Here is a 27,495-nt window from a genome sequence, read left to right as displayed (position 1 = left end):
TCAAGATTGTAGATCAATGAGAGCTGAGGCCCTGTAGATGTTTAGGATAACCTATGCAAGTCTATCGATCCAGTCTAGGAAGATATCCAGCTCGCCCAAGGCTTTGTTGACAGCTGTGCTGGGATCCATCTAAAAATGAAAGGAATGCTTTGTCACTAAATTGTGAAATGAAATTCATAAAATAAGTTCAAACCAGGAAAGATAGTGATTCAAGAGCTTGTCCTTAAGTAAAGTCAGCAGAATCCATAGTAACAGAAAAGAAACAGGGATACTCCATAGATACACTTGGACATATATGTTTGTATGTTTAATATTTACATCTCGGCAAAACTGAAATAGTCATTGCTTAACAGGTAATTATTGGTTTTGATTTCAAAAGACTGGTATACAGTGATGGGTATATATTTAAAAACTACTCAAGGAAATTAAACTCTTACATCCCCCACAATCTGTTAATTGATAAAAAAATTGTGCATCTCCTATTCATAGCCTCAACACATGGCACCTGGAAGAATGAAAGTAGAAAGCATACAAAAGAGACACGTAGCGTCATTGGTTTCGTTTTTTTTTTAAATGTGGTGATCATAATCTTTTATTTTCTTCTGGTTCCAGGTTTACCCCACTATTCAAATGCTGTATCTTTGTAACAGATATACTTAATGTTAATGTTTTCTGCTTCTGCTGGTTTTTCAATTCATTACCCTGTATTTTTGGCCTGTGAAATATTATCATCTTACTTCCTTTGGTATTGCTGAGCCTGTCTAGCTGCTGGCATGGTATGAAAAGTGTGAAGCAGGACGAACTCTCCCCAGAGGTTCACACTTACCTTCAGCTTGCATGCTGCACTTATATTCTTTCAGGTTTCTTGAAGGTCTGGTTGAATCTCAGGCTTGGTGTACAAAATTACCAACGACATTGTATCTTGAATGTCATTTGGCAGGGCATTTTTAATATGCAATCTCTATACCTATTGTAGCTACCTATTTTAGTTTTCTAGCATTTGATTAATTCGATATTGTAAGTCATATAGACATGCAGTAGTGTACTAAAAGACATACTAGTGGCTGGGGCCTTTTCACACTTTTACATCTATCACTTGTTGGTTTCAGTTTCATCTCATACACCATAATTATCTTGCTGAAAGGTATTCACCTGCAAAAAGGATTGCGTTTCAGCTAGGCACATTTATCTGGGCACTTTTTTAAATGGAACTCATCACACTTAGGGGGATATTCCTAATGACGTGGCGGTGAGAGGCGTTAGCCTCCTTGGCTTAACGCCTCTCATCGCCACTTCGGAAACACGAGGCTGCGCTCTATTCTCAAGAATGTGGTGCAGTCTGGCGTTTCCCCCTGCGATGGCGCTAAATTTCACGCCTTAGAGCCAACGCAGGCGCCCTTGCACCAGACTGCAAGGGTGTTTACAAGCAGGGAGGTTTGTTTATATACAGGAAGGTGTCCCTTTCTGCACATAAACAAACCGAACATGCCAGTTTGTAACTTACATGTGTGCTGCTTCATGCAGCACACATGCAAGTTACAAAACGGAATTTAAAAAAAAGGTTTGTTTATGTACAGGAAGGGACACCTTCCGGTACATGAACAAACCATGGCATTTTGCATTTTCCATGTGTGCTGCCCAAGGCAGCACACGTGGAAAATGCAAAAATTAGGAGAAATAAAGCATTTCTCCTCGTTTTGCCTTAAGACCAGGATTTTCCTGGTCTTAAGTTTGGCGCTGCCACCAATTAACGCCGCCCTTGAGAATAGGTGGTGGCGCCATGTACAATGGGTGTTGCGATGGACCGCCCACCGCAACACCCACTGCACGCCCCTTTCGCGGTAAGTTTGCAGTGAAAGGGGCCTTATTCACAAGGCAGGGTTAAACCACTTAACGTGGCTTAAAGCCACGTTAAGTGGCTTTAACGCTGCCTTGTGAATAAGGCACCGACACTATCGCCACAGGAAAGTCAGAAAAAGTGACGTTCCCATGGCGATAGGGGCTTGAGAATATCCCCCTTAGTTCCTTAAAAGAGAATGTCCTTGACAGGCATACCTTCTCCGTGGCCCAATAGGATATCCTGGGTTACTGGGGGCTGAAGATTTGGTATATCTCAAAAGTGGATTTTTCTGAACTGGTGAATCTCTGTGTCCAGATCTAGAACATCCCATTTCTTAATCTGGTGGACAGATCTACTTTGTTATGAACACTGTATGCTGAAGGAGCCACACTCAAGAAGCTTTAACAGAATATAATGCGGAGGACCTTGAACCACCCTGGGAACTCACCAGAGAAAATCTGTAAAAATAGTACCGCGTTTGATATAACTGGTCCTAAAACAACTTGTTGCTGCAGTAGAAAGGTTTCTTTGGTTAGTAGGGGTTTCCCATGTCAGCTGTGGGGCCACCATGACTATTTCAGTTCACTGATTCAATACCTTCAATCCAGAGGTCCAAATGCAGGATAGGCTGAATGTGTAATGCTGTGTCAACATTGCTTCTGTGAGAAGCTCAACTTGGCCCAACCCATGGGACCAACCTGCAGCTGCTAGGACTCTACTTTGCTGGACGTTTTAAGCCAAACGTTTCAGAACTTCAAGCCAAAGCTGCGATTTTCAGCTGCCCTGGTCCATCCTGGCTTTGATACAACAGTGTCCGAATTTGACACCACATTAATGGGTATAACCTGTTTTAAAGCACTGGCATGTGATTTAAACCAAAACTCTCACAAGTGGACAGATGCCACCATGTGCCACCTTTTTATCGCAATGCGCCCAGGACTTGGCTGTTTCTGTTGGGTTCTCAACTTGCCATTTTAGAAACCCTGGACTCCTTTTGCAGTATTTGTTTTACGGACATATCCACATGTCTCTGTCACACATTTTGAATTCTTGGACAATTTATTTTTTAAGTTTGCCTTCGTAACTGTTTATCTTTTCTGTTTAAACTTGGTGTGAACTTTTAACTTCTTTATTTTTTAATGGTCCCATCTCATGCACTGCTATTCTGCCCAGAGCCGAGGAAACTGCAGGAGTGCGTGAGTATCTCTACGGAGTGGGCTATAGGATGTGGCCCAACAGGCTAGTTTCTCACATTATTCTATACCATCTGATTAATTTTCGTATGTTGTTTTAGTGTTACAGCACTATGGAGGTCTCAATTATTAACAAATAAATATCGTAAAATGTGCTTAGCAGCCCAAATATGCACAAGGATCTAATGCAGCCCCCTGCATCCCCTGCTGGGGAGAGTGAGGGCAACCGCCCAGTGGACCCCATTTCAGACTAAAGCTAACAAAAACATGTGAGAAATGGGAGAACCAGGCCCCCTCATCACTTTCTACATTGGGGCCCCATCATTTTGCATTACGACACTGAATATGCAGATAGCTTACAACCCAAACAGACACACTTTTATTCACCCACATTAACGGGATGACCACTCGCCTCGTCTCTATCCAACCGAGACGAATTTGGGATACACCACCCATTTAACTCACCTTTTCAAAGTTTTCCTGGATGACCTCGTACTGCATCCTGGAAGATTCTCCACAGCGACAGGTCACGTGCGAGAGCTGTAAACATAGCATTCACGCATGTTAGTGCAGTCATGTGACCAGTATAACACTTCCAGAAAGATCCCTCAGACTATACAGTGATGCCATATCTCTCTATAATCCGAATGAATTCCATGTAAGAGTCGCGTGCCCTATGGAGTACTCCAAGGTCCTGCACCGGACTCATGGATGAGCTCCCTTTTGGAGGGAAACTCAATGTGTATCATCTTAGAGCTTCTGAGTGTATGGTCAACATTTTAACTCCTTTAGCAGCAACATGTCAAGCATGGCACCTGTACACCTTTCATCGCTAAACAGTGCAGCATTTAGACTGTTAAAGCGCGGGAAGGAATGTTAGGAAAGACAAAGGATTGAGACTAAGACTTTCATGTTTTTGACCCTCTGGATAGATTTGCTGTACAGATTTGCTTCAATGTTCCCTCTTTTCTGTTCATCTCAGACCCGCACATGCATTCCTAAATAGGATCAATAATACAAAGAACACTAGGTTTGTCCATTCTGTTCGGTTCCCTTCATATTGTAGCAGCAAAGATCTAACTCAATGTCTTGTTTTAACCTGACACTCCAAGCAGCTCTTGTTGTAGATCGTGGGTGCCAAACATATTCACATTTTGCTTCTCTTTATCTAAGATGTTTTCACTTAGACCAATGGCCAAGTTTGTCAAAACACTTTGCATCGGTGCAAAGTACCAAACAAGATGCAATCTGGCACACAGGGGCTGATGTAGAGTGTGATGGAGGACCTTCTCCCCCAAACTGAAGGCGGCGGTCCTGATTTACAGTCAGGCAGGCCTGAAGTATATCAGAAACAGAATCTACTCCAACTCTGTTGCTGTGATAAGTCCTTCAATAGCCCGACAGATGTTCATTTATAAGACCGTCAGTCCTGCCATATGTTTTTAGGTCGATCATTCGAGACCTCTTGGATATACTTTAGTATACACTTATTATATACTTATATGTGTATGTACTTTGTCGGCTCCGGAGGTCAGCCCAAGGACTTGTCTGCTTCCGCTTAGGGACTTTTTTCTGTCCAACTGCCTCTATTTAGCTGTCTCGATAAAAAGCGACCAGCAGAGGTCAGTAAAATACCAGAATCACTTTAGCATTCTGTAGATTCCAGTCCATAGAAATTGTCTTCCACAAGCACCCGTAGACACTAATATTTTTTTCAAATCTTGTATTTTCAGTGATATGACTACCGAAGGCCCTGATTTTAGATTAAAAACAGAGCTTTGGACTATACCATTTCCCCCCCAAAAGGCAATATTTCTCTCCTAGTGTTCCCATACCTGGTGTCTCATTACTTTCCCTCCATGTTAAAGAACAGTAGATGTTTCAGCACCCAGGCTAATGTGCTGCACAGGTAAATACATATAAGGTCCCAAAGGCGAGACCGATTGCATTGCAAATGCTTGTTTTTTTTAACTATTTGTCAGGGAGAGCAACCAAAAGAATGAAACCCACACCATAGAAGACAAGTGTGGTGCCCATTAGTTTTACTTTTCTCCAGAAACTCTTGAGTTGGGAGATTGTTTTTGGGTAATGTAAAACATAAACATAAAAGTTTGATGAGTGGCTGTCATGTTTAATGGAGCCCCTCTGTCAAATCTTTAAGACATTGACAGGACCCACAGTGACATTTATAGCCAGCCTTTGTATTCAAATATACTGCTCCTTGAGCCAGGCACAAAGTACGAGAAAAGTTTTATTTTCTCCAAACCTTTCCAACATTTCATGTGTACTGTACTGCACTGTACAGCACGCATACAAAAAGTGGAAAAGATTTAAAGTAGTCCCCAAGTGTGCCAGCATCAGGGAGGAGAGCAGCGGCGCCATATCTTAGTAGATATGGGCGGGACTGTCCTATTCCCGCCCTGTCACTCAACGCAAACCAACAGACTTCGTTGCTGCATCGCGGGACAAGTGTGCCAGCATCAGGGAGGGGAGCAGCGGCGCCATATCTTAGTAGATATGGGCGGGACTGTCCTATTCCCGCCCTGTCACTCAACGCAGACCAACAGCCTTAGTTGCTGCATCGCGGGACAAGTGTGCCAGCATCAGGGAGGGGAGCAGCGGCGCCATATCTTAGTAGATATGGGCGGGACTGTCCTACTCCCGCCCTGTCACTCAACGCAGACCAACAGCCTTAGTTGCTGCATCGCGGGACATACTAGGAAATCAGCCCCAAGTTTCAGTCGGAAGTTCTGATTTGAATCTTTGTTCTGCCTCTGGAGCATTTAAGGACAACTTTCTTAGCTGGCCACGTGGGGGTGTCATGCTGCACAGGTGACAGTGCCTAGAAACCGCTAGCAGGCCTGATGCCTCCAGACTCAGGTGGACTAGATTTGACTCTTGCATAACTATCTTTCTAAATTGCTGCAGGTTCAAACCTCACAGCTCTCATCAGGAAATGTGGCGCCGCGTTGCAGACTCATTGCATTATAAAGTAGGGTCCTTCTGCAGCAACATCTGTTGAACCGACAGGACTTGTGTGCATTCCTCGGGAGTCCCCGACACGTCCAGTGATGGTTAACCCTGATTGCAAGACCCGTGCTGACAGCAGGCGGCGCCCTGTACGTCCTTCCCTCAAGAAATGTGTTTTGAATGCTAACTTGAGCAGCCGGTTCCGTACCGGTTTGTTGAGCACATGTACTCTAACAGGCTCCCCTGCCTGTTCATGCCTCCAGGAAGTGCATTCAATTCTAGGTGCCCCTGAAACTCGCAGAAGCGGCATAGATGTAACCCCAAATATTCCAGAAGATGATTTGCTGTTTGAATTTTGACCAAGGCGTTTGTTTCTTAGCCTGGCAATACTTTTACTGTGTGGCGTTGACAGGTGCAGAAACTGAACAGAAGGAACACTAGCCCTTTGCAGGCTGTCAGCAAGAGTGCCCAGGGGGACCTGCTACTGGCCGGTCACTCATGCAACTGGGAGCTCTCTTTTCCTTCTAGTTACCAGAGCATTATAGAACACTAGCCCTTTGCAGGCTGCCAGCAAGAGTGCCCAGGGGGGCCTGCTACTGGCCTGTCACTCATGCAACTGGGAGCTCTCTTTTCCTTCTAGTTAGTTACCAGAGCATTATAGAACACTAGCCCTTTGCAGGCTGCCAGCAGGAGTGCCCAGGGGGACCTGCTACTGGCCTGTCACTGATGCAACGGGGAGCTCTCTTTTCCTTCTAGTTACCAGAGCATTATAGAACACTAGCCCTTTGCAGGCTGCCAGCAAGAGTGCCCAGGGGGACCTGCTACTGGCCGGTCACTGATGCAACTGGGAGCTCTCTTTTCTCTCTAGTTACCAGAGCATTATAGAACACTAGCCCTTTGCAGGCTGCCAGCAAGAGTGCCCAGGGGGGCCTGCTACTGGCCTGTCACTGATGCAACTGGGAGCTCTCTTTTCCTTCTAGTTACCAGAGCATTATAGAACACTAGCCCTTTGCAGGCTGCCAGCTAGAGTGCCCAGGGTGACCTGCCACTGATGCAACGGGGAGCTCTCCTTTCTTTCTAGTTACCAGAGCATTATAGAACACTAGCCCTTTGCAGGCTGCCAGCAAGAGTGCCCAGGGTGACCTGCGACTGGCCTGTCACTGATGCAACGGGGAGCTCTCTTTTCCTTCTAGTTACCAGAGCATTAGAGAACACTAGCCCTTTGCAGGCTGCCAGCAAGAGTGCCCAGGGGGACCTGCTACTGGCCTGTCACTGATGCAACGGGGAGCTCTCTTTTCTTTCTAGTTACCAGAGCATTATAGAACACTAGCCCTTTGCAGGCTGTCAGCAAGAGTGCCCAGGGGGACCTGCTACTGGCCTGTCACTGATGCAACGGGGAGCTCTCTTTTCTTTCTAGTTACCAGAGCATTATAGAACACTAGCCCTTTGCAGGCTGCCAGCAAGAGTGCCCAGGGGGACCTGCGACTGGCCTGTCACTGATGCAACCGGGAGCTCTCTTTTCCTTCTAGTTACCAGAGCATTATAGAACACTAGCCCTTTGCAGGCTGCCAGCAAGAGTGCCCAGGGGGACCTGCTACTGGCCTGTCACTGATGCAACCGGGAGCTCTCTTTTCTTTCTAGTTACCAGAGCATTATAGAACACTAGCCCTTTGCAGGCTGCCAGCAAGAGTGCCCAGGGGGACCTGCTACTGGCCTGTCACTGATGCAACGGGGAGCTCTCTTTTCTTTCTAGTTACCAGAGCATTATAGAACACTAGCCCTTTGCAGGCTGCCAGCAAGAGTGCCCAGGGGGACCTGCTACTGGCCTGTCACTCATGCAACTGGGAGCTCTCTTTCCTTTCTAGTTACCAGAGCATTATAGAACACTAGCCCTTTGCAGGCTGCCAGCAAGAGTGCCCAGGGGGACCTGCTACTGGTCTGTCACTGATGCCACTGGGAGCTCTCTTTTCCTTCTAGTTACCAGAGCATTATAGAACACTAGCCCTTTGCAGGCTGCCAGCAAGAGTGCCCAGGGGGACCTGCTACTGGCGGGTCACTGATGCAACTGGGAGCTCTCTTTTCTTTCTAGTTACCAGAGCATTATAGAACACTAGCCCTTTGCAGGCTGCCAGCAAGAGTGCCCAGGGGGACCTGCGACTGGCCTGTCACTGATGCAACTGGGAGCTCTCAGTTCTTTCTAGTTACCAGAGCATTATAGAACACTAGCCCTTTGCAGGCTGCCAGCAAGAGTGCCCAGGGGGACCTGCGACTGGCCGGTCACTGATGCAACTGGGAGCTCTCTTTTCTTTCTAGTTACCAGAGCATTATAGAACACTAGCCCTTTGCAGGCTGTCAGCAGGAGTGCCCAGGGGGACCTGCTACTGGCCTGTCACTGATGCAACGGGGAGCTCTCTTTTCCTTCTAGTTACCAGAGCATTATAGAACACTAGCCCTTTGCAGGCTGCCAGCAAGAGTGCCCAGGGGGACCTGCTACTGGCCGGTCACTCATGCAACTGGGAGCTCTCTTTTCTTTCTAGTTACCAGAGCATTATAGAACACTAGCCCTTTGCAGGCTGCCAGCAAGAGTGCCCAGGGTGACCTGCTACTGGCCGGTCACTCATGCAACTGGGAGCTCTCTTTTCTTTCTAGTTACCAGAGCATTATAGAACACTAGCCCTGTGCAGGCTGTCAGCAAGAGTGCCCAGGGGGGCCTGCTACTGGCCTGTCACTGATGCAACGGGGAGCTCTCTTTTCCTTCTAGTTACCAGAGCATTATAGAACACTAGCCCTTTGCAGGCTGCCAGCAAGAGTGCCCAGGGGGACCTGCTACTGGCCGGTCACTGATGCAACTGGGAGCTCTCTTTTCTTTCTAGTTACCAGAGCATTAGAGAACACTAGCCCTTTGCAGGCTGCCAGCAGGAGTGCCCAGGGGGACCTGCTACTGGCCTGTCACTGATGCAACGGGGAGCTCTCTTTTCCTTCTAGTTACCAGAGCATTATAGAACACTAGCCCTTTGCAGGCTGCCAGCAGGAGTGCCCAGGGGGACCTGCCACTGGCCTGTCACTGATGCAACGGGGAGCTCTCTTTTCCTTCTAGTTACCAGAGCATTATAGAACACTAGCCCTTTGCAGGCTGCCAGCAGGAGTGCCCAGGGGGACCTGCTACTGGCCTGTCACTGATGCAACGGGGAGCTCTCTTTTCCTTCTAGTTACCAGAGCATTATAGAACACTAGCCCTTTGCAGGCTGCCAGCAGGAGTGCCCAGGGGGACCTGCCACTGGCCTGTCACTGATGCAACGGGGAGCTCTCTTTTCCTTCTAGTTACCAGAGCATTATAGAACACTAGCCCTTGGCAGGCTGTCAGCAAGAGTGCCCAGGGGGGCCTGCTACTGGCCTGTCACTCATGCAACTGGGAGCTCTCTTTTCCTTCTAGTTAGTTACCAGAGCATTATAGAACACTAGCCCTTTGCAGGCTGTCAGCAAGAGTGCCCAGGGGGGCCTGCTACTGGCCTGTCACTGATGCAACCGGGAGCTCTCTTTTCCTTCTAGTTACCAGAGCATTATAGAACACTAGCCCTTTGCAGGCTGCCAGCAAGAGTGCCCAGGGGGGCCTGCTACTGGCCGGTCACTGATGCAACGGGGAGCTCTCCTTTCCTTCTAGTTACCAGAGCATTATAGAACACTAGCCCTTTGCAGGCTGCCAGCAAGAGTGCCCAGGGGGACCTGCTACTGGCCTGTCACTGATGCCACTGGGAGCTCTCTTTTCCTTCTAGTTACCAGAGCATTATAGAACACTAGCCCTTTGCAGGCTGTCAGCTAGAGTGCCCAGGGGGACCTGCGACTGGCCTGTCACTGATGCAACTGGGAGCTCTCAGTTCTTTCTAGTTACCAGAGCATTATAGAACACTAGCCCTTTGCAGGCTGCCAGCAAGAGTGCCCAGGGGGACCTGCTACTGGCCTGTCACTGACGCAACCGGGAGCTCTCTTTTCCTTCTAGTTACCAGAGCATTATAGAACACTAGCCCTTTGCAGGCTGCCAGCAAGAGTGCCCAGGGGGGCCTGCTACTGGCCGGTCACTGATGCAACGGGGAGCTCTCTTTCCTTTCTAGTTACCAGAGCATTATAGAACACTAGCCCTTTGCAGGCTGCCAGCAAGAGTGCCCAGGGGGACCTGCTACTGGTCTGTCACTGATGCCACTGGGAGCTCTCTTTTCCTTCTAGTTACCAGAGCATTATAGAACACTAGCCCTTTGCAGGCTGCCAGCAAGAGTGCCCAGGGTGACCTGCTACTGGCCTGTCACTGATGCAACTGGCAGCTCTTTTCCTTCTAGTTACCAGAGCATTATAGAACACTAGCCCTTTGCAGGCTGCCAGCAAGAGTGCCCAGGGGGACCTGCTACTGGCCTGTCACTGATGCAACTGGCAGCTCTTTTCCTTCTAGTTACCAGAGCATTATAGAACACTAGCCCTTTGCAGGCTGCCAGCAAGAGTGCCCAGGGGGACCTGCGACTGGCCTGTCACTGATGCAACTGGGAGCTCTCTTTTCTTTCTAGTTACCACAGCATTATAGAACACTAGCCCTTTGCAGGCTGCCAGCAAGAGTGCCCAGGGGGACCTGCTACTGGCCTGTCACTGATGCAACCGGGAGCTCTCTTTTCCTTCTAGTTACCAGAGCATTATAGAACACTAGCCCTTTGCAGGCTGCCAGCAAGAGTGCCCAGGGGGGCCTGCTACTGGCCGGTCACTGATGCAACGGGGAGCTCTCCTTTCCTTCTAGTTACCAGAGCATTATAGAACACTAGCCCTTTGCAGGCTGCCAGCAAGAGTGCCCAGGGGGACCTGCGACTGGCCTGTCACTGATGCAACGGGGAGCTCTCTTTTCTTTCTAGTTACCAGAGCATTATAGAACACTAGCCCTTTGCAGGCTGCCAGCAAGAGTGCCCAGGGGGACCTGCTACTGGCCTGTCACTGATGCAACGGGGAGCTCTCTTTTCCTTCTAGTTACCAGAGCATTATAGAACACTAGCCCTTTGCAGGCTGCCAGCAAGAGTGTCCAGGGTGACCTGCTACTGGCCTGTCACTGATGCAACTGGGAGCTCTCCTTTCCTTCTAGTTACCAGAGCATTATAGAACACTAGCCCTTTGCAGGCTGCCAGCAAGAGTGCCCAGAGTGACCTGCTACTGGCCTGTCACTGATGCCACTGGGAGCTCTCTTTTCCTTCTAGTTACCAGAGCATTATAGAACACTAGCCCTTTGCAGGCTGCCAGCAAGAGTGCCCAGGGGGACCTGCTACTGGCCGGTCACTGATGCAACGGGGAGCTCTCTTTTCTTTCTAGTTACCAGAGCATTATAGAACACTAGCCCTTTGCAGGCTGCCAGCAAGAGTGCCCAGGGGGACCTGCTACTGGCCTGTCACTCATGCAACTGGGAGCTCTCCTTTCTTTCTAGTTACCAGAGCATTATAGAACACTAGCCCTTTGCAGGCTGCCAGCAGGAGTGCCCAGGGGGACCTGCTACTGGCCGGTCACTGATGCAACGGGGAGCTCTCCTTTCCTTCTAGTTACCAGAGCATTATAGAACACTAGCCCTTGGCAGGCTGTCAGCAAGAGTGCCCAGGGGGACCTGCTACTGGCCTGTCACTGATGCAACGGGGAGCTCTCTTTTCCTTCTAGTTACCAGAGCATTATAGAACACTAGCCCTTTGCAGGCTGCCAGCAAGAGTGCCCAGGGGGACCTGCTACTGGCCTGTCACTGATGCAACGGGGAGCTCTCTTTTCCTTCTAGTTACCAGAGCATTATAGAACACTAGCCCTTTGCAGGCTGCCAGCAAGAGTGCCCAGGGGGACCTGCTACTGGCCTGTCACTGATGCAACGGGGAGCTCTCCTTTCTTTCTAGTTACCAGAGCATTATAGAACACTAGCCCTTTGCAGGCTGCCAGCAAGAGTGCCCAGGGGGACCTGCTACTGGCCTGTCACTGATGCAACTGGGAGCTCTCTTTTCCTTCTAGTCACCAGAGCATTATAGAACACTAGCCCTTTGCAGGCTGCCAGCAAGAGTGCCCAGGGGGACCTGCTACTGGCCTGTCACTGATGCAACTGGGAGCTCTCTTTTCCTTCTAGTCACCAGAGCATTATAGAACACTAGCCCTTTGCAGGCTGTCAGCAAGAGTGCCCAGGGTGACTGCTACTGGCCGGTCACTGATGCAACGGGGAGCTCTCCTTTCTTTCTAGTTACCAGAGCATTATAGAACACTAGCCCTGTGCAGGCTGTCAGCAAGAGTGCCCAGGGGGACCTGCTACTGGCCGGTCACTGATGCAACGGGGAGCTCTCTTTTCCTTCTAGTTACCAGAGCATTATAGAACACTAGCCCTTTGCAGGCTGTCAGCAAGAGTGCCCAGGGGGACCTGCTACTGGCCTGTCACTGATGCAACTGGGAGCTCTCAGTTCTTTCTAGTTACCAGAGCATTATAGAACACTAGCCCTTTGCAGGCTGTCAGCAAGAGTGCCCAGGGTGACTGCTACTGGCCGGTCACTGATGCAACGGGGAGCTCTCCTTTCTTTCTAGTTACCAGAGCATTATAGAACACTAGCCCTGTGCAGGCTGTCAGCAAGAGTGCCCAGGGGGACCTGCTACTGGCCGGTCACTGATGCAACGGGGAGCTCTCTTTTCCTTCTAGTTACCAGAGCATTATAGAACACTAGCCCTTTGCAGGCTGTCAGCAAGAGTGCCCAGGGGGATCTGCTACTGGCCTGTCACTCATGCAACCGGGAGCTCTCTTTTATTTCTAGTTACCAGAGCATTATAGAAGACTAGAATCTTCCTAAATTTCAACTGGAAACTTAGAACAATACATTCAGAAACGAATCTTCAGTGCAAATAGCAGGAAATGCCCAGTTTGCGTTAATTTTTTTTTTATGTAATAGGCAATAGATTAAACACAATTTACCCTGCTCCATATTATATTACAGATTTTTTTTTTCAACCATAGCCAAAAATGAAAAATTGGACACCACTACTAAGCAAATATATCACATTTTTGTTTATACATTAATTTACATGTTCCATATTCGCTTTAGCAACAAATCTTACTCCACGAACATCCCTTTATAAAGGAGAATGGACTGATTTGGTACTGTCCTTGCAGCTTACATAATAAAAAAATGGAACAAAGGTATCTTTATTCAAAGTTACCCCATCTTTTGAATGTTAAAAATTGAGCTATTGTATTTTATGTGTTGTCTTGTTAAGGAAACATAACAGAAACAATGTGAAATGTGTTTCCTTAATGGAAATCTGTCTGGATTGTTCTCTGTGAGCTCAAGCAGTGCTGCCGGGCCTTCTCTGCATCTTTGCAAAGTTCCTGTAGTGTGACCCTCAGTGTTAGGTGGCTGGCATAGTGTAGGAGAGTGAGGATGGGGATAATAGTATACAGGTGACCCTACAACATGTATACAGGGAAATGATGGGCCATTGCTGATGAGGGACTGGACTTACATACTATTGTGACATCATAGACCCAGATTCAGCCAGTGCCTTTTGAAGTCAATAAAGCAGCACTAATCACTAACTTCTCCGCTCTTACACAACGCACATTTAATGCAACCCAACATTCTAATAGTGGTAAGCATAGCGGGGCGTCTGGAAGTGCCGATAAACATGCAAATGCATTCATATGTTCCCATGAATCTGCCATATACTTTCCTGCGGGTCTGTTCTTTACATACGTCAAATCAGCCAACCTAGATTCTTTTTCACAGGCAATTTTTAACTCTGCTTTAGAAAGTTGTGAGGCCTCAACTATATTTAATTCTAATTTTAGGATTCCTTCTAATCTTTCCTTTACCTTCTTAGCCCACTGTAGTTCACTTCTTCCTATTTCAACGACACAGTGGGCTGATATCTTCTCTGTATTTGGGACCCTAAGATTATCCCAAAATCGCAAAGTTGTTTTATAGGCTAAGAAGTTCCAGCCCTACAAATTTCCTTCTAATCTTATCGCCTGAGACATTGCGCCTTTGGGGAGAGCCAACAATTGTTTCAAACATTTACTTTCACACCTCTCCCAACTTCCCAACATACTTATGGCTAGTAGCTCAGCCCCGTAGAGGCATTGCGTGGGCACCATTGCGTTATTATCTGTCAAAAGGGGAGTTTAAGAAGGACCAACATAAGTCTTTTTAAAATGAACAAGTTTCCCTATCGTAGCTAGTGCCCTCATCTTGAACAAGTCTCCCTATCGTAGCTAGTGCCCTCATCTTGAACAAGTCTCCCTATCGTAGCTAGTGCCCTCATCTTGAACAAGTCTCCCTATCGTAGCTAGTGCCCTCATCTTGAACAAGTCTCCCTATCGTAGCCAGTGCCCTCATCTTGAACAAGTCTCCCTATCATCGTAGCTAGTGCCCTCATCTTGAACAAGTCTCCCTATCGTAGCTAGTGCCCTCACCTTGAACAAGTCTCCCTATCGTAGCTAGTGCCCTCATCTTGAACAAGTCTCCCTATCGTCGTAGCTAGTGCCCTCATCTTGAACAAGTCTCCCTATCGTAGCTAGTGCCCTCATCTTGAACAAGTCTCCCTATCGTAGCTAGTGCCCTCATCTCCATAAATTCTTTATGCAAAGTTCAGCTCAACTGACTGGTGAATATCATACCTATATACCTAATTGCCACTTATACAGTTTACTTTTTTCCCCAAACTTTATTATATTTTCATGTTTACCTTCAATTTATTTGCCTCACAATAATGATTAATTAACTTTCTCTGCAGGCCTACTTGAGTCACGTCCAGAATTGCCAATTCATGTGCATGGAGTAGGCACAACACATGTCTACCCCCCATTTTTGGGGAAAACGAATGAGTCGCAGCCAACTCTCCCTGAAGGTCGGCTAAAAACAATGAAAACAATGTGGGCACTAGGTTACAACTCTGCCTTAACCCATTTCCCAACGGGATTCTCCCTGAGAGGGCCCCATCTAGATCAAGCTCCACTTGGGGCCAGTTCCTGGTATGCAATTAGTGCAGAATTGTTATTAGGCAATTTGGAATCCCCGGACGTATTCATTTAGCCCAAAGTATACTACGATCAACCAGATCGAACGCTGAGCTAAAATAAACAAAACAGCAGAATACATTCCCAGTTGTTTCCTTTGCCTTCTGCCCCAAAGCCCATACATTGAAACGGTGATCTATCGTTGAATGCCCGGCTTTAAAGCCTCCCTGCTCCGTGGGAATAATCCTGTTTCCCTTTCTCTAGTTCTTTAAAGCCCTTAAAATACTTTTGAAGTACAGTTTTGGACCTACATCCAACAAACTTATCAGCCGATAATTACCTGGGTCATTCAGAGCACCTTTTTTATGTGTGGGTTTGATTATAGCGCCCTTCCAACTCAGAGGAATGATCCCAGCCTTGGTTATGTGTATAAAAGCTTTGGAGAAGAATCCTGCCCACCACACAGGGTTCAACTTAATTACTATTGCTTGCAACTTATCTGGTCCAGCTGCATTCGTTAAGTTTAGGGAGGATGCACTGACAGTAAAAGTAACCTCATACATTAACGTGTATCTATAGCAAACCATAGCGCATGCTTACTTTACCACAGATCCCCAATGGTGGAATACCACTTTTGATGTTTGCTTACCAGGAAAGAGGTAAGAGTCTTTTGCAAGCAGATATGGGTTCCTGTTGAAAAACTGTGCTAATGCATCATCATTTTCCTATACTGTGGCCTAACAGCATGTGCTTTTAGATATAATCAGCTGTACATTATGGCACAGGCTGGGCTCTTTACAGGCCTTTCCATCAGCAGCAAGAAGTTAAAATCAGGGCTTTTGGGCATAGACGTGTTCGGACACTTCACCATTATTAGGGGTTCCAAATCAATAAAACGGCTGTCCTATCCTTGTCAATGTGCCTTCTCTCTCATACTCACACAGATGTCCAGGTCTTTCTTCATGCTGAGAAAGCTGTTGGCGATGAGGCTGACCCTTCGACGTAGATGATGGTCTGTGGTATTGCAGCGCTGAAACACCTGATGCATATAAAACCTTAACAGGTGGCGGAAGAGGCAGCATTGCTCATCAGGCTGTAAGGGTGAACAAAATCATATTACACATTATGTAATAGTAAATAGTTACCCTTGTGTATCACTTGCCATAACACATGAAACACTCGACAATTGTGTTCAGAACGGAAGTGTATATACAGTAACTGGTCTGTAGTTTGTGAAAGTCTATGCAAGCTTTTGCAACCATTTCTTGAATCTTGTCCACCAGCTCAGTTTCTAGGTAAGTGAACCCATACATATGCCATTTATTTTTTCCTTGGCATCATGGGTTTCTGGTGGCTTGTAGGCCCAATCTGTAAACATGTCATCTATTTACTGGTTTTAACTGTTGTATTACAAATGTATAGATACATACCCTGGTGTTCTGCAGAGAAGACTTCTCAACAATTCTTATGTCATCTTCTTCATCTTGTGATTGCTGAGGACAAGGAACGATCTTTTAGCAGTAGCTCGCCATGTCAGTGACACTAAACATATTCCTAATTAAGATGCAAAGTCATGCTGGGAACAGCCAGAATTGCACTCATTCAGGTGTTCTCCTGTGTTTGGAGTACATTTCTGACTTTTGGGGGATCACAAAGAATCCCAAGACTACTCCTGGACGCCCACGACCGTTGTAGCGTTCCCGGAGTACGCCTATTTCCCAGTTATTGCTGCATATTATTTACCTAGTTGTCCATAAGTAAATTATTTGGAAAACTGTCTTTTCAGGTGCAACTTTTTTCTCTGCCATAAAAAGATTTTTCTATGCCGAGAAAGTATTACCAATGCACCCCATAAAATATGTGGGTGGCTTCTTTCATTTCCTCTCATGGATGATGCGTACTCGTACCTTCCACAGAATTACATTTGCATGAATTTCAAGGTGGGGAATTACAACGTTTGTGGCTGTTCACTGTAGGTTTCATGGCCACCCACACTGTAATCCCTTTATCCCAAACCATATGAGGTGGAACTCAGCATCCTGAGTGTTTTTCTGCACTTCATAAATTTAATTAATCCGGATATATTTTCTGATCAGAAATGAGTTATGCATAAGTAATTAATATTCAGGTGTCCTAAAACGTATATGCATTCAACTCTCAGAGTTCCGTGCAAGAGTAGAACTTTGTGGAACGCGTGCCATTTACATCAGCACTGTACTACAATTGTACTATATTGATAGTATACCGAAATTGCATTTGCATTAATATGCACACAAATTAAATATCCACAGTGCCGACTTTAGAAGTTAGAGAGATAATCAAACAGCGCCCTAAATGTAATTTAAACCAATTGCTAAATGGCTGTGTTTTAGGCAAATAAATGTAAACCTCGAAAATTGAAAATGATTCTTAAGATTAGCAACTTCTCCAACATAAAGCAACCTCTGCAGGCTGTGTTTCAAGAACTGGAACTGCATGGCAGAAGCGGGTGGGTTGATAGAGTCAAGCTGTAGGGTTCATGTTACAAAAGGAACCATTTTACTTTTAAACCTAAAATCACGAGGAGGACATCTTTTTAAAAAAAAAACTTTTATTTTTATTGAGAGTTCAGAGACTTAATCAACATACAATAATATCATATATAAATACATATTTCAAAATATTGAAAAAGAAAAAGAAAAATTGATTTAAATCTAAAGTTCAAAGTATTACAGTTTTATAAATAAATATTTCAGAAAATACTCAATAGTGCAATCACAATATTCCTACAAAACAGGAAAAGAACCTAGTAGTTTTAAGTGCAAAGTGCTAAATCAGAATACATGCTTATATATATATATGCCCTATCTTCTTATACCGAATGTGAGAGGAGTACGGAAAAAGATCAACTTAATCTAAAGTGCAGAGTGCTATATCCGGACAGATACCTATATATATGTTCTCTCCTTTTATACCCACTACAAGATGTTATATTTCAAACACCCTCCAATATTTCTCATATTTTCTTACAGCTCCTGATCTTATTGCATATTTCTTTTCCAATTCTTGTATTCTAGACAGTTTTGCCTTCCATGTATTAAAAGTGGGTACCTTCTCTGCTCTCCACAATTGCAGAATTAGAGATCTTGCTATTGAAACTGCAATAAACAAGCCTTCCTCGTGTGCAGAAGTAGCAGGAGAGCAGCCCAAAACCGCTGTCGATTTATCAAGTAAGATGCGGGGATCAATTATAAATTTAAGATATTTCTCAATCTCCTCCCAGAAACTCTGGATTTTTGGGCACTCCCAGATGATATGCGTCCAGGTTCCTTTCTCTGCACAGCGAAAACATTTATCTTCTATTTGCGGGTATATTTTATGAAGAAAAGAGGGTGTTCTATATATCAACCATTTCGCATAATATTGCATGCGTTTGAAGTTTGCCCCGCTGAATATAACTGTATTAAATTTATTAAGTCTATTCCAGGTTGATTTAAGAATCGGCATATCTTCCCTTTTCTTCCATCTATCCCTAACTTTTTCATATAAGGAAAGAGATTTATTGTCATCAAAGATCTTAATCCAGTTACTAATTATCCATTGCGTGGGGGAATTAAGCGCTTCACTGATAATAGTTTTATAACGCAGGCTTCCCATAGCTAGTTTTTCCAATATGGGTTTCAATCTAATAAATGACCATTTTAAAATTGTGTTTGAATGTTGAAGCCCCATTTCAATCTCTGCCCAGATTTTCCAACAGTTCCCCTTAATAAAATCCTGGATTTGAACATACCCGTTTTCTTCCCACAACCTTAGTATATTATTCTCTAAGAGACCTGTTTCCCCCGTATATATATTTGAAAGCCTTGTTGAAATATGAATTCTTAAAATATCGTAGTGTGCTAACAGCTGAGTTTTTTGTTTAAGTAGCCATTGTAGGGTCTTATAACTGACTTTTTTAGGGTATTTAGTCACTCTCGTGGGGTCTATTATATTGCACTCCCTTAGGATCTTTTTCATAAAGAAGTTATCTACCTCTTGAGGATCTAAAAAAAAATATCTAAAACTGTGATGTGCAAATGTCGCATAATAATAATTTCTAATATTCGGAAGAGATAGTCCTCCATCAGCAACAGGATAATTTGAAGTGCTAAGGGCTAACCTTGGTACCTTATTTGTCCATAAAAAAGAAGAGAACATACAGTCTATTTCTCTAAAAAAAAGTGGCCTGTATTGCACAAGGAGCTGCACTAAAAAGAAAATTAAAAAGCGGAAGAATAGACATTCTAATTAACGCAACTCGTCCTATTATTGACAACGGCAACTGATTCCATCGTTTTAACTGAGACTGTACCTTTTTTGGCAATGGAATATAATTTAGGGAAAAAAGATCTTCTACTCTCTCAGTTACATAGATCCCTAAATACCTCTTTTCAAAATCTGCAAAGATTCTCATAATATCCGTCTGGGTATTTATCTTTGGGTTCAGGAAGAGAACCATGTCATCAGCATATAATTTTATGTTCGTCATTCCTTGAACCGGAACCGTATGGGCTCTTTTTTCCCTGATTGCAATTGCTACTGGTTCTATAAATAAAGCAAATAAAATCGGGGAAAGGGGACAGCCTTGTCTGGTGCCTCTATTTATTTGGCATGTCCCTATGTTAACAGAATTGATTTGGGCCTGTGAATTTATATAGAGTTGTTTCAATAAAAAAAATTCTCATTTGGGAAGCCGAAGTTTTCTAAAATTATAAAAAGGCAGTTCCAGGAAACAAGATCAAATGCTTTTTCGGCATCTAAAAACCAAATCTGCACCTCAACCTTATTGATATTAAAAAAATCAAGTGCCTCTAATAAAAAATTTGTATTATTATAAAGCTGTCTCCCTGCTACAAAGCCGCACTGATCTGTCCCAATAAGGGATCCCACCATCTTATTTAGCCTATTGGCAAGGAGTTTAGTAAACATTTTGTAATCTGTATTTAAAAGGCTTATTGGTCTGTAAGAGATCACACTTTCACTGTCTTTATCTTTTTTTAAAAATACTGACCACTACTGCCATGCGAAATGATGCAGGTGGGTCACCCCCTTGTAATAAATAATTTGCAAGTTTTAAAAATTCGGGGCAGAGTACAGTAGAAAATGCTTTAAAAAATTCTGCGGGGATGCCATCCTCTCCAGTAGCTTTGCAATTAGGCAAAGAGCTGATAACCTCATCTAATTCTTCCTTCGTAAATTTGGCTAGCAGCAGCTCTTTAAAATTATTTTTCAAAGTTGGAATTGGCAATTCCCGCAGAAATTCCTTAATTATTTCTGAAGGGACCTGGTGAGATGTCTGATAGATATCTTTATAATGTTTAAGAAACACCTCGCCTATTAGTGGCATAGTTTTTACGCGAGTTTTAGTTACTTTGTCCTGAATGTATTCAGTTCTGTTTTGGACTTGCTTTTCCTTTGCTTGCCAAGCTAGCAATCTTCCCGTGTACTCGCTATCTTCATAGCTTGTCTGGAGATATAATCTAGTAGCCCTATCCCCTAAGTCATAATAAAATTCCCTCATTCTTGGTTTTGCATTCAGTACTTCTTGCCTATTATTCGAAGTCCTATTTCTAAAGTATTCTTGATTTGCATAGGCTAGACTATTTTCTATTGCCATTCTTTCCTCCTTCCTAGCTTTTTGTTTTGGTATCTCTTTTGAGGTGATTATGCCTCTCAGTGTAGCCTTAAAAGCATCCCATATTATGTTAATTGGGCCAGAATATTTATAGAAAAAAGGAACCAATCTCCTTCCCTAAATCTGCACACCATTGCTTATCTGCTAAATTAAGTTTATTAAAATGCCACCTTCCTGATGCTTGTTCATCTTTCTTCCCTGAAAGGGTTTCCATCTTAATGAGGGCATGATCTGAGAAGGTATTCGCTATATGCTCATATTTACTGACTTCCAAATTATGGGAGGTTAGAAAAAAATCTAGCCTTGATGACGAATCATATTTTGCTGAATAGCAAGAGTACTCATGTTTAGTCGGATTGTTGAGCCGCCAGTAGTCTAAAATATCTAAATCTATCTTACAACTCAACAATGCAGTACATACTTGTGGTTTGTTTTGCCTTCGATCTTTTTTTGTAGAATCAACCACAGGGTTTTGCAAGAAATTAAAGTCCCCTCCCCATATAATCTGACCAGGTATACCTGTCAGTGCTTGTTTTAACTGCACAATGGGGAGCGGATCATCCACAACTGGTGCATAGATTGTAGCAAGTATCACGCTTGTGTGGTTTATTTTCCCATGTAAGAATGTCCATCTGCCCCTCATATCTGAATGAGATGCTTCAACATGAAATTGGACATGCTTGCCTATATAGATGCTCACAACCCTCTGAGCTGTCCCCAACACAGCCAAGCAATAAAAACCCGCCCAGTTTTTAAACATCTTACTAGCATCTGCTAAAGCTCGGAAATGTGTCTCTTTTAAAAGATCACATCTGGATGGTGACTTTTTAACCAGCTTTCTATTGCACCAGTTTTACGCCTATTATTTAAACCATTAACATTCAAAGACAAAATTGAGAGTTTATACCTATTCATAATGCAATTGAGAAGAAAATATAACCTGTTTTATCCATACGCCCCAGGGAGTCTCATCTAAAGTGCGATATGTGCTATATGTGCAAAAATGCATTTCTAAGTGCAGTTTGTGCAAGTGTGCAACATGCATAAATAAGTAACCACTTAAGTTGTGAGATTTCTTCTCCCGATAGGACCATAGCGGGCTAGGTTATATACTGAAATATAGGCCATTGAATTGTGCAAGTTGCGCAGGTCTACCATACCTAATATAACTATTGTGGAAATCATACAATAGAGTGCAAATCACGCATTTAGACCAGCATACTACAGTACAGTTTGCATCAATTGTGCAAAAAGCTATTTAAAGTGCAAATCAGGTAGCTATTAGACCACTCAAAGCAATATACTACAGTACAAATTGTATCAATTATGGAAGGTAAACATTTCTAAGTGCATTTCTAAGTGCAATTTGTGCAAATGTGCACAATGCATAAATAAGTAACCACTTAATTTGTTAGATCTCTTCTCCCAATAAAACCATAGCGGGCTAGATTATTTGCTAAAATACAGGCCATTAAATTGTGCAAATTGCGCAGGTCTACCATACCTAATATAACAATTGAGCAAATCATACAATAGAGTGCAAATCACACATTTAGACCAGCATACTACAGTACAGTTTGTATCAATTGTGCAAAAGGCTATTTAAAGTGCAAATCAGGTAGCTATTAGACCACTCAGTGCAATATACTACAGTACAAATTGTATCAATTATGGAAGGTGAACATTAAAATACATTAAAGTGCAACATCCAATGTGCAATATATGCAATATGTGCAATATGACAACTATACAAGACAGCATCTTTCCTTAGCAACATTACGTATCCTTTTCCTTAACTTATTCAAAAAAAGAAAAATATTTCCGTCTATGAACTCTCTTTTTCTGGCTGCTTCACCCCCACCACCACTCTCCGACCCCCCACCCCACCCTCCCCATAAGAAGAGAAATCCCGACCTATCCCACTGTCCTTTCCTCTTCCTCCCTCTTCCTACTGGATGCCATCTTATTGCATCCTGTTGCGTTCCCTGATTTACCTCACTTCCGCCCCTCAAAGAAAAAATATAACAACTCAGTCTTATAGCCTACAACCACATAGTCTCTTTTCCTTATGCAGCTATGAGAGCATCCAAAAGGCTTTGAGCCTCCAGTATCTCTGTGAAGATAACAATTTTTCCTTTGGCTATGACTTTCAATTTGGACTGCTGCACAATCATCGCCTGTGCTCCTTTAGCTTTAAAAGAGTCAATCATTTTGACAAAATCCTTGCGCCTATGGGCAGAGGCTGCTGACAAGTCAGAATTTTTTTTAAAGTTTTTAATATCGTTGGTATTGAATGATCTCCTTGATATTGCCACATTTAGGATTTGCTCTTTAATTCTATAATCAGAAAAGTTTATTAGAATGGTTCGTGGATATTTAGGATTCGCGGGTTTATGTGCAGGTACCCTATGGGCTCTCGTAATTGTGAGGTCTCCTTGTAATTCAGGTATTACCTTTTTCAACAGAGATTCAGTCCATTTCACCATTTCCGCACCTTCCAAACCCTCCGCTAGGCGCAGATTTGATCTCCTGTTGTAATTCTCTAAATCTTGTAGCTTCAATTCCATCTGGCTCTTGCTCTTATTCAACACCAGGAGATCTTTTTGCATAGTAGCGATGTTATCTTCCAGGGCTGAGACACGAACCTCCACCTCAGTAACCCCTCTGGGTAAACTGCCTAGACTTCCCTTCATCTTTGTTAACCTATTATGCAGCTGTGATATTTCAAATGCTTGCGAAGTCTTCAAGTCTCGTAATTCCTGCAAAATAGTTGTAAGCATTTCTTGTATTGAGGTGTCTTGCTCGGATCTTTTACCCAGGGTTTCGTTGACTCTTGAGACGAGGAGTGTCTCCTTTTCTTTTTCCTTTCCTTTTCTGACTCTGATTCTAGTTCTAATTCAGACAGAGAATCCAACTCGTCTGAGAGTATCTCTTTACCAACTTCCCTTTGCGATGTATTTTGCGATGTCGGTAGAAGTTATTCAGCTACTTTAATCAACGGCTGGCTAATCAAAGGTGATTTCCCATGAATGGCTGTACTCAATTCTGCGGGTTCTAACCCTAAGTGCAATCTCAGTATGGGCTGTGGGTTTATGACTTGCGCTGGGGGGTCATGGGCATGGGCAGGACATGGGCAGGGATAAATAGTGTTTTCTGTCCCTGCATATCCTGTAGGCATATTTCACCTTCTGCCTTTTGCTCCTCCTGATTCGGCTGCGGTGTACTAATAGGTTTTCCCCGTGTCCTGGGGGGCTTGCCGAAGAGAGGATACTGGTACACAACATGGCTTCTATTTTTATGGTGTGATAGTTCTTTGCCGTTACACCATCGATGGACACTTTTTTATGATGCATTCACTATATTGCACTTGTGCAGTTTGCACTATTGCTTTTTGCTATGGTACTTTTTCTATTTGTGCCAATCAATGCACCACTTTTAAAGCCATATTGCAAAATTTCTGTAGTAGAAAAAAATTGTCCATAGCACTTTGGGCATTTTTTAAAATTTTGATCAGATTGGACAGTTTTTAATGACAATTTTGTGCTGTTGTACTGATACGGCTACTCCATGAGGAACACTTCTATTCTAGCATTCGTCACAGATACTGCTGTACTTTCATCAGAATAGACACCACTTTTCTTAATTTTTTATTTTTATTTGTTTGTTTTGTAAAGCACTATGATTGCCACAGTGTGGAAACTTTGTGCACCCAAAAGTCCTTATTGTCGGACTCCTTTTCATGTTCTTCAGGCCTGAGGTTGAAGATGCAGCAAATTTACTTAACAGACTCTCAAGCAGGACTTTTTAGTGTTAGCTATGAGCCATCTTGAATACAGTTGTTGACATGCCCTGGTCCATTAGTGACACACATACTCCTTTTGTGTACTGTTTCACTTGTTTATTGCATCACATGTATGCTTGTACTACTGAAAAATCAACACCAGCAGTATCAAGTTACAAGAATATCGAGGGCAAAATATTGAAAGGCAAGTGCATATACGGAAATAAAGACTGACTATTCTTAACTTCACTGCTACGTACCTATATATACGTGTAGGTACATATATCTGGCATTAGGTATAGAAAATCTTGATTACTTAGCTGTCAATATATTCTTTTAATATTTTGCCCTTGATATTCTGTCCCACGGGTATTGTGGGTTCAATGGTCAGCATGCCGACCAGTTATACTACTATTCTGCCCAAAGAGAGCAGCATTGCGTTTCAACATGAAACATTTAAGATATTTTTATTGAGGCTGAGTACTAGACCAAAGCTTTAGCTGTCTTGACAGCAGTATGTCATAAATGCTTCCAATAAGAACAATAAGTAGCACACAAAGAGAATCGGCATTCAGTAAACCCCCTTCTGCCGATTGACCTTCTTTCGCTTTTTATGGTTTGCTGTTGCTTAGATGGACTATCAGTTAAACTCAAGGTAATTGGTGGATGGTTATGTTGCCATATTTATATTTCCATTATGTTTTGTGGTGGGGTGCCAAGTAATCCCTTCGTCAGGCTGAATATATGCCATGACACATTGCTGAGCACAGAGGCCAGTATGTTCTTTGATATATTACTTTGCTGAAATTAAAACATTTTATTGCTGATATGTGGCTTTTTTGTTTAAGAAATGCGTGCTCTTTTCATGACTTACACTATCATAAAAAGACAGTGCTAATCACTTTTCACTCTCACATATTCATATGCTATATCTTCTTGACAACAGAACATGTTGGAATTGTAGCTTTATAGGTTCATAAATAAAAGACATGTAAACATGTCGACTGTCTTAATGATGTAATCAAAATACGGGCCTTTTGTTAAAAATACTATTTACTGCACAATATTTTGCTGTGTATCTCTATTAAGCTGAACACTTAAAATGAAACTCTATCTTCAAACTCCTTTTCTTATTTCTTCTTTAAGTGCTCAGCTTACCTTTGCTAACACAGTTTGTTCATCAGGGACGCTATTTCCAGCCTCCATGTTGTTTTACCCCACGAGGTTGCTTTATTATTTTCTTTCTTGAACAGTATGTATTTATTTAGGTATTCATATGTTGCACATTGTGTTCCACTTAATTTATACTGACAAAAATAATGGTTTCATTTGGAGAAGTTAGAAATTTAAAGTCCACTCAGATGTGGTTGTGATGGTATCTAATATTCTTAGATTGGTTATATGTTACAATTTCAGTTGTCTCCACATTGCAGCCATTACTTTTGGAGCCATTACTCTGGGAGTGCCATTTCATAGCAAAAGTCATTACATTGCAGGTAATGTATTTTTTAAATGTTTTTAGTTTATACATTAGTAGATTATTTTCGGGATATGTTTGATGAGAAGAAGTTCTGGAGGAAGAGTAACTAAATGAACAATGTTATGTTTCTTGTTAGCAGATAGATATTCAATAGATGAACATGGTCCATTGCAATTCTTTTTTTATGTTTGCCCAGTTTCTCCATTCATCCTGTCGAAGCACCGTTAGAATTAGAAAAGCTTCAAATCAAATGGTGTCAGTATCCTGTTTCAGGTATAATTTTGTTTGTAAAAACCTAGTTACACTGACCAAACAAGTGGAAAGCAATGTGTGTAGGGTTACATCTGGGTGCAAGTGTATGAACTTTTTCGTGAATCAGGCCCAGAAATGTCAATTAGCCTTTCAGGCCAGCAACTTAAAAGGATGCTCTGTTTTGTACTTAATAGTTTTTCTCTGGTCCAATATGATCCAAAAGCAGTTATAATTTAACCACACGATTGGACTATCACTTCATCAAGTGATTCCTGCACAATGGAGTTTATGTAAAAAAAATGAGTGACCCAAATTTATACTTACGATAATTTTACGTATTTTGTAAAAACATTCCCGTGTCTCGTGAACATTTACAGACACCGCACAGTGCCCAAAGTGCAACCTCCGATGCCCAGTCGTCAGGTGGTAGCATAACAAGGCTACTAAAGAAAGAAGGCCTAGGTAAACGCCACCGAATTTCATAGCCTTTTAGGGTATTCCAACTGTGAACAAAAGCAGAGATTGATAGATTAGTGGGTTGAGCCCGGCTGCAAAGAACTCTCTGTAACATGAAGATCGCATGTCCTAATTGGTCAGCACCAACCTGCCTCCTATCCTTTTCAGCTCAACAAAATGTTAACCATTAAATTAGGTAATGCAAATACCTATTACATTTTGTGTAGAACAACCTGTTCAAGGTTGTGCATATCAAGATTCACACTCTGGAACAGAGCTTAAATTAAACAGTCACACCATTTGCCAATTAGTCCTTCACCAGGTTTTATCTATCATTAACTTTTGGGCTTTAAGTGCAGGGTATATAATTTGTACAAGGGTAAATTGCACATGAGGAAATACAGCATGGAAAAATACTGGAGACTTACAATCCCCACTTGGTTGCAATAGTGAGCTTGCTCCGAAAATTGGATTAGCCCTGTAAATGTAATTAGGTTCCTAGCAGTGTATGCTTTTCTTCATATGCATGTTCTAGTGCACATTCTGTTTAAAAACTGATATTGTAAGATGTAACAATAGGTAACAGTGTACTGATACACAGTCAGGCTGGATATGTATACATATAGCTCTGATAGAGCATCACGTTATTCTGAATTTCTAGGGGTGCATCATAATCACTGTTAGTCCGCACCCACATATTAATCAAAATAGTTTAGGTGTGACATAGAATTGTATCACTAGAATCTGTTTAACATAGGTGTGATTAGAAATTTAATCATGTTTTTATGAAGAGTAATGTCGTAGTTCACTGCAAATGTATTTTAGTCAATGCATGATGTTTGGGTTTTATGTAACGCGGTGCATTAGGTTTAAACGTG

General features: G+C 43.2%; 1 protein-coding gene across 1 annotated transcript; it reads right to left on the bottom strand.

Annotated features, from left to right (window-relative positions):
• LOC146869595 (interleukin-20-like) lies at nt 1-26,644 on the bottom strand. The gene is made up of 5 exons (XM_085654309.1): nt 26,486-26,644; nt 16,423-16,485; nt 15,933-16,085; nt 3,499-3,573; nt 1-129 (listed from the first exon to the last, which is right to left on the bottom strand). Exons 1-5 carry the CDS (start codon nt 26,642-26,644, stop codon nt 52-54), a joined length of 528 nt encoding a protein of 175 aa, XP_085510435.1. The 3' UTR covers nt 1-51.
• Nucleotides 26,645-27,495: the final 851 nt, after the last annotated feature.

Source organism: Triturus cristatus, chromosome 1_1, assembly GCF_964204655.1.
Source record: "Triturus cristatus chromosome 1_1, aTriCri1.1, whole genome shotgun sequence".
In the NCBI taxonomy this organism is placed as follows: Eukaryota; Metazoa; Chordata; class Amphibia; order Caudata; family Salamandridae; genus Triturus; species Triturus cristatus.
Note: the sequence above shows the minus strand (reverse complement) of the source record. Positions and strands in the feature narration are given on the sequence as shown.